General features: G+C 38.9%; 1 protein-coding gene across 1 annotated transcript; it reads left to right on the top strand.

Annotated features, from left to right (window-relative positions):
* Window positions 1-2,642: 2,642 nt before the first annotated feature.
* Window positions 2,643-7,796, top strand: LOC120052388 (troponin I, fast skeletal muscle-like). Its single transcript, XM_038999262.1, has 7 exons — window positions 2,643-2,719; window positions 4,343-4,373; window positions 4,473-4,509; window positions 6,582-6,710; window positions 7,002-7,091; window positions 7,178-7,351; window positions 7,520-7,796. Exons 2-7 carry the CDS (start codon window positions 4,366-4,368, stop codon window positions 7,598-7,600), a joined length of 519 nt encoding a protein of 172 aa, XP_038855190.1. The 5' UTR covers window positions 2,643-2,719; window positions 4,343-4,365; the 3' UTR covers window positions 7,601-7,796.

The raw sequence follows: 7,796 nt of genomic DNA on the forward strand, positions 1-7,796 counted from the left end.
TGAGTGATGTAAGGATTGTTTTTAGATCATGGTGCTTTATGAGATAAAAGAGAAATGGTTGTAGTTGTGATTGTTAAAGCCTATTGGAGAAATAACTCTGTGTGAACAATGCATGGCAATATCTTCTATAACTGATCAACCAGAGGATGCATGTTTCCCCTGTCTGTATCTCTTCTTCTTGCCTGCAGTAAGGCACATTTGCAAAACCGTCTCCCTTACTTTCAAGGTGACACTTTTCACTGGGTATCATACTTAACAGTCTGTGTCTTTAAAGGACAAATTAGATGATGCCTACAATATCAGTGTAGTGTGGTTCAGTTGGTAGTGCTTGGTACTTGCAATGCCAGGATTTTGGGTTCGATTCCCACGTGGGACCTGTACGAAAAAAATGTAGGTACTCACTACTGTAAGTCACTCTGGATAAGAGCATCTGCTAAATGACTAAACTGTAATAAAGAGCCACAGAAATATTTGCCACCACAAATTCCCCCAAAAGATTTCTAGGAGGGGCCATTACATTTTAGCAGATGGCTGGTGGATATAGAACTAGGCCTACAAGATTAGCCAGCCAGCTGATCTAAATAAAAAGTCAGGATGGAGGATAGTCAAAGCAGGGCCGGCTCCAGGCATAAGCAACATAAGCGGTCGCTTAGGGCCCCCGGCTGCTGCAGGGCCCCCAACAAATTAGTACTATTTATTCATAATTTTTTGGGGGGGAACTCAGTCGGATCTCAATTTACTATTTCAGAGTGAGAATATTAGAATACAGCAGGTGCAATTTCGAAATGTGGTTGTGTGTCAGCAGTTTTTCTCTTGTTATGTCAGTCAATGACAGTCACTCAATTAGCCATGTCGGCTAACACTTTTTTTTATTGGTAGTTAGTCTAGCCAGCTATCTAAACTTGTGGTAATCATGGCTGAATACCGACCGTGCACACAGGGCTCGTGCCCAGGGTCCATGACCTCCAGAGGGGCCTCTATTGATTTTGTTAGACATTCTCACTCTTATCATATTAACATGGCATAAGTCATTACAAAATGTGTATAATTGCAGAAAATTTGCTTTAAAACTGCAGAAAATTTGCTTTAAAACTGCAAGAAAAAGTATCTCCATCCATGGCAAAATAGGTAGATTGCGGGAAATTTGTTGTAAAACTGAAAAAAATGAAAAAAAGATCTCTGTCCCATGTCACAATTCATAGGATTGCAGTGAACTTGCTTTAAAACTGCAACATTTTCTCTACGCCCCATGGCAAAATGTGTAGAATTGCAGGAAATAAACTGCGGTCGGTTTTTATCTCAATATCAAATAATTTCTGGGTAACAGTTAAGTACCATGGGTACCTTACTCTGCCACCCAAGTCACAGACTGTTCTCTCATGGCAAGTGGTATCGGAGTGCCAAGTCTGGGACCAAAAGGCTCCTGAACAGCTTCTACCCCCAAGCCATGAGACTGCTGAGCAGTTAATCAAATGGCTACCCGGACTATTTACATTCTCACCCTTTGTATTTTGTTTTATTGCACTGGCTCTAAATGCACACTCACTGGACTCCACCCACACACTCACACATACTACACTGACACTACAACACACACACACACACACACACACACACACACACACACACACACACACACACACACACACACACACACACACACACACACACACACACACACACACACACACACACACTCACTCACTCCTCACACACCCTGCTGCTACTCTGTTTATTATCTATCCTGATTGCCTAGTCACTTTTACCCCTACCTACATATACATATTACCTCAACTACCTCGTACCCTTGCACATTGACTCAGTACCGGTACTCCTTGTACATTGCCTCGTTATTGTTATTTTGTTTAACTATTTCCTTTTTTTATTTGGCAAATTGTTCTTACTTTTAAACTCTGCATTGTTGGGAAACGGGCTCAAGCATTGATTTTGATTGTTTTCAATAAAAATTGTCAGTGTATTCCAAACTCATAGTATGGAAATATGTATAAAACAAAGGCAAATACACTGGGCCTTTAAAACAAGCATTTTTCTCTCCACCGTCAAGAGCGGTGCCTCTCAAATGTTTCGCCGTGATGTGGGGGGCCCCCCTGCCAAAACTTGCTTAGGGCCCCCAAAAGGCTGGAGCCGGCCCTAGGTCAAAGTATGGATCAGACCCCTATTTTAAATTTTAAATTGAACCCTTATTTTACCGGGTAAGTTCCTACCATAATATACTGTTTTTCCAATGCTTATTTTATCTGGCCCTGTAGTGTAGGCCTACTTTGACCACATTCACTTATCATTCATCGATTAAGACTTGATCACAACAAGAAACTATAGAGGGGATGAAATTGTGACAGGCAGTTTCACGTTGTTTGTTATTATTTAAGTTACAGAGCAAGATGTGGAAATATTATTGATACTGTAGTTATCTGGTTTGGCAATGTGGAGCCTATATTTAGATAACGGGGCATGTTACAGGGCATGACAGGGCAGTATATCAGGCTGACAGGGGGCCGGCAGCATCACTGACCACTACCATAAAGACTGACCTACTGGAGTAAGCATTACCATGTTGAGGGAGGGATAAACCACTGGTGTCCACCCATCAGTATTTAATACTGTGTACTCCCTCATTTAATCTGCTATTGGCTTGACATCCTCTCCCTCTCCATCTCTCACAGCTGCTCTTCATTTTTCATCATTCTTTTTCTCACAGGTGAGGATAATAGTGGGATCTTATAGTGCTCCAGCATGCATAATGTGCTCCTGTCTATTGACTGCTTATAACTGTATCTAGTGTTGCAGCTGTTGGTTTCTGCACATTGACAGATAATACGATCACAGTAGTAACATGGTCCTGTATGGCTCAGTTGGTAGAGGACAGTGCTTGTAACACCAGGGTTGTGGATTCCATCCCTATGGCCACCCACATGGAAAATGTATGCATGTGTGCTGGCTAAATTGTTTTGGGATATAAGGGGGAAACAAATACAGGTCTGTATTCTCACCTTTCTTTTTTTATGTGATAGATGTTATTTTCAATGATTCATTATGTGCACATGATTGACAGATATTAAGGAATTTGAATGTTTAATTGAATTAATTGAATTGCTGAATTGTTTTGTGTCACCAGATGTGAATCTAGCTATTCAGGAAGTATAAGCCTTCTTGGTCACAAGCCTTCTTGGTCACTAGAAATATTTTACTTCGTAGGCAGATTGCATGTATCAGCCCAACATGATGCTCAAGGGAACCTTGTTACCTGGATGTTTTTGTTCTCCTATGTGTGTGCAATCTTATGCAATATTTTCCTGAACAGGTAGTGTTCTAGATGTCTGGAATCTACAGAAATTACATATAAATAATCATCAGAATATGAAACCTTTTTTGTATCATGAATGAATAAAAATTTTACATTATTTATTTGCAAGATTTTAACATTCATGAGAAAAAAAAGTGAATATATCACTGTTTAAAGTGATAGTTCACTTTTTGGAAATATTAGCGTATTTTCGACTTCTTTAGGGTGTTTCCTCCAAACTGTATTTTAATTGTTTAGCTAGTTATTGGTTTCCAACAAACTGTATTTCAATTGGTTAGCTAGTTATTTAACTTGGTTAGCTAGCTAGTTATTTTGAAATGGTTTGGAGAAAACAACTTAAGGAACTTAAGGAAATTGGAAGAAAGCTACAATTAAAAAAAAAATGGTTTAACTATCCCTTTAAAGGATCAACATTATAAAGAGTGACTCATGGTTTTCACAAATTAGCAAAAATGTAGTTGTAGTTATATTTAAATGTAGGTCAGCAGCTCAGTAATTAAGTAGATCATAATTTAGCATGCCAAATACCAGTTTAGATTTGTCGTCCTCAGGGAAATAAGAAACTATCATTGAGAATGTATATATATTTTTGGCATCTGAATAGGTTGAAACCCTATCTGTTAAAGCATAAAATTGTTCCAAGTGGCAAGCAGCAACATGATACATGTTTGTGAATATTTCATATCTGCATGCTTATATCTGCAATGTGAAACTAGTTGAAAGGTGTTCTGTTGACAGTGTCTAGCTGCCAAATAATATGCTAAAATCGCAGATTGTCCAAATGTCCTGCATCAGCATAAAAATAAAAATACATACCCAGTAAAGTGAGCCAGGGTAGACTCCTACTTGCTGTTTAATTAAAGTGATCTCTATATCTTGTTGTGTGCTACTGTAATTTGGTGGATTCATTTTGGCATTATTACTGCTCTTCTGAATCTATCCAAGTACAACATATAAATTTATAACAACACTTGTTCTGTCAAAGTTTTGAATCTTTTAATTTCTGTCTTATACAAGGTGTGAAAAAATAAACAAGCAAGATGTCAGAGTAAGTATAATATTACATTAGTCTCAATAAAATCTGAGAGGTGACTGATTGTCTGAGTGCATCGCCAACATTTCATGTATCTACTTCTTCCTCTCACAGGAAAAAGATGACATCGAGTCGCAGGGGCCATCTGAAGGTAAATATACTGATTTAACCCAATTTCAGCTTCCAATATGAAAAACTGTTTTGTTCTTACTCTCCTTTGATTGAACATTTACAGTACCAGTCAAAAGTTCGGACACACCTACTCATTCAAGGGTTTTTCTTTATTTTTACTATTTTCTACATTGTAGAATAATAGTGAAGATTTCAAAACTATTAAATAACACATATGGAATCATGTAGTAACCAAAAAAAGTGTTAAACAAATCAAAATATATTTTAGATTTTAGATTCTTCAAAGTAGCCACCCTTTGCCTTGATGATAGCGTTTTGCACACTATTAGCATTCTCTCAACCAGCTTCATGAGGAATGATTTTCCAACAGTCTTGAAGGAGTTCCCACATATGCTGAGCACTTGTTGGCTGCTTTTCCTTCACTCTGCGGGTCCAACTCATCCCCAACCATCTCAATTGGGTTGAGGTCTGGTGATTCTGGAGGCCAGGTCATCTGATGCAGCACTCCCTCACCCTCCTTCTTGGTCAAATAGCCCTTACACAGCCTGGAGGTGTGTTGGGTCGTTGTCCTGTTGAAAACAAATGATAGTCCCACTAAGTGCAAACCAGATGGGATAGCGTATCACTGCAGAATGCTATGGTAGCAATGCTGGTTAAATGTGCCTTGAATTCTAAATAAATCACAGACAGTGTTACCAGCAAAGCACCCTCACACCATCACACCTCCTCCTCTATGCTTCACGTTGGGAACCCCACATGCGGAGATCATCCGTTCACCTACTCTGCGTCTCACAAAGACATAGCGGTTGGAACCAAAACTCTCAAATTTGGACTCATCAGACGAAAGGACAGATTTCCACCGGTCTAATGTCCATTGCTCATGTTTCTTGGCCCAAGCAAGTCTCTTCTTCTTATTGGTGTCCTTTAGAAGTGGTTTCTTTGCAGCAATTCGACCATGAAGGCCTGATTTACGCAGTCTTCTCTGAACAGTTGATGTTGAGATGTATCTGTTACTTTGTTAAGCATTTATTTGGGAAGCAATTTCTGAGGCTGGTAACTCTAATGAACTTATCCTCTGCAGCAGAGGTTACTCTGGTTCCTACTTTCCAGTGGCGGTCCTCATGAGAGCCAGTTTCATCATAGCGCTTGATGGTTTTCGCGACTGCACTTGAAGAAACGTTCAAATTTCTTTACATTTTCTGCATTGACTGACCGTCATGTCTTAAAGTAATGATGGACTGTCATTTCTCTTTGCTTATTTGAGCTGTTCTTTCCATAATATGGACTCGGTATTTTATCAAACAGGGCTATCTTCTGTGTACCACACCTACCTTGTCACAACACAACTGACTGGCTGAAATGCATTAAGAAGGAAAGAAATTCTACAAATGACCTTTTAACTAGGCACACCTGTTAATTGAAATGCCTTCCAGGTGACTACCTCATGAAGCTGGTTGGGAGAATGCCAAGAGTGTGCAAAGCTGTCATCAAGGCAAAGGGTGACTACTTTGAAGCATCTCAAATATAAAATATATTTTGGGGTGTTTAATGCTTTTTTGGTTACTACATGATTCCATATGTGTTATTTCATAGTTTTGATGCCTTCACTATTATTCTACAATGTATAAAATAGTAAAAATAAAGAAAAACCCTTGAATGAATAGGTGTGTCCAAACTTTTGACTCATACTGTGTCTATACAGGTAAGTCAATTAATAACCCATTCTTATTTGCAAAGATGACATGTCAAAAGTGTGAGCACAGTAGCAACATAAAATACAAATACCTTTCCATATATAATTAAATAACCACAAATGAACTATGTGTACAAGTGATTGTGTAAAATATATCAAGACAAACACAAACGGCAAAAACACATTAGCTGGCAGTTGCCTGAAGTTAACGTGCTTTCAATTATTTATTCAGACACTTGGTAATACCACAAGGTTACTTTCTTGAATTTATAGGGAAATACAGTACATTTGAGAGTGCCTGAAATTGATGCTAGGCCTAACTTTGCATTGGTGATTCCTACATGTTTTGGTGTAGTCGTATTAGCTGCTCTGACACCTATTCTCCCCCTGGCCTCCAGAGCTTGATGCTTGCGATTGCCAAAGACCTCCTGGAGAAAGAAGCAGCAGACTTGATAACAGAAAAGGCAGCTTTTATAGCAGAAAACTGCCCTGCTCCGGTATTGTCTGGGGGTCTTCCTGAGCTGCAGGTATTTTACCATTCTAACCAGTTAATTCTCATTTAGTCTGCTTTGAATACCTGACATATACAATAATTCATACAACCATACAATTGGTACCACAAAAATCCTAACCTAATTATCTTTCATGTTACATATTTGATTTTGAGATACGTGTTAAGGCTGCATTTGGATTTATTTGATTTGCATAGAAATGAAAATGAATTGAATGAGATTGATCTGTGCCAAAAGCTGAAGAGACCATTAAGATACACTGTGTTTCTCATACAAATGAACTCTGATATGTTTGTGTGTCAACAGGAAATGCTTAAAAAGTTGGCCCAGACCATTGACAAGGTTGATGAGGATAGATATGACTCCGAGGCAAAAGTGAAGAAGACAGACAAAGAGGTACAGTACATTGTATTCCATATTGTCTTCATCCTGGAAACATATAGCGCTGGTCTTGACTATGTGTTGACTCACCCTCTTCACAGATTGAGGACTTGAGAATGAAAGTGGTTGAGATCCAGGGCATAAAGAAGCCAGCTCTGAAGAAAGTGCGTATGTCTGCTGATGCTATGCTTGCAGCTCTGCTGGGCACCAAGCACAAGGCTTCCATGGATTTCAGAGCCAACTTGAAAGAAGTGAAGAAGGAGGTCAAAGAGGAGGTGGGTATTTGTGGGGGAAATTACGAAGCAGAGAATCACAGTACTTTAGGAGTTGGCGGCAGTTGTCCCGAATGTGCTCAGAACTTTGAGGAAAGGATCAGTTACATGAATTTCATATTACATCCTCAAACACTAAGAATGTCACATCGTACATTTTATGTCATGCAGGAGGAAGTCGGTGACTGGCGTAAGAACGTTGATGAACAGGCTGGCATGGACGGCAGGAAGAAGAAGTTTGAGACCGCATAAATTACTGAATTTGTTTTTGAATCCATCTTTTAGGTTATTTTGTTGTACCGTCACAGAGTTAGAGTCATTTTGTCAATCTATTTAACTTAAACGTATGTCTTATGTCAATAGTAAAAAGCTATTGAAGAAAACGTATTTTACCTATGTCCAATATTCATGCCAAAGCACGGTAATTAAATAAATGCTTTGAAGAAGA

Source organism: Salvelinus namaycush, chromosome 8 (assembly GCF_016432855.1).
Source record: "Salvelinus namaycush isolate Seneca chromosome 8, SaNama_1.0, whole genome shotgun sequence".
Taxonomy (NCBI): domain Eukaryota; kingdom Metazoa; phylum Chordata; class Actinopteri; order Salmoniformes; family Salmonidae; genus Salvelinus; species Salvelinus namaycush.

Excerpts from the sequence above, each read along its gene's own strand:
- LOC120052388 (XM_038999262.1), top strand. Across the intron at positions 4,510-6,581 it reads GTCGCAGGGGCCATCTGAAG|AGCTTGATGCTTGCGATTGC; the intron begins GTAAATATACTG and ends CCTGGCCTCCAG. Across the intron at positions 7,352-7,519 it reads AGAAGGAGGTCAAAGAGGAG|GAGGAAGTCGGTGACTGGCG; the intron begins GTGGGTATTTGT and ends TATGTCATGCAG.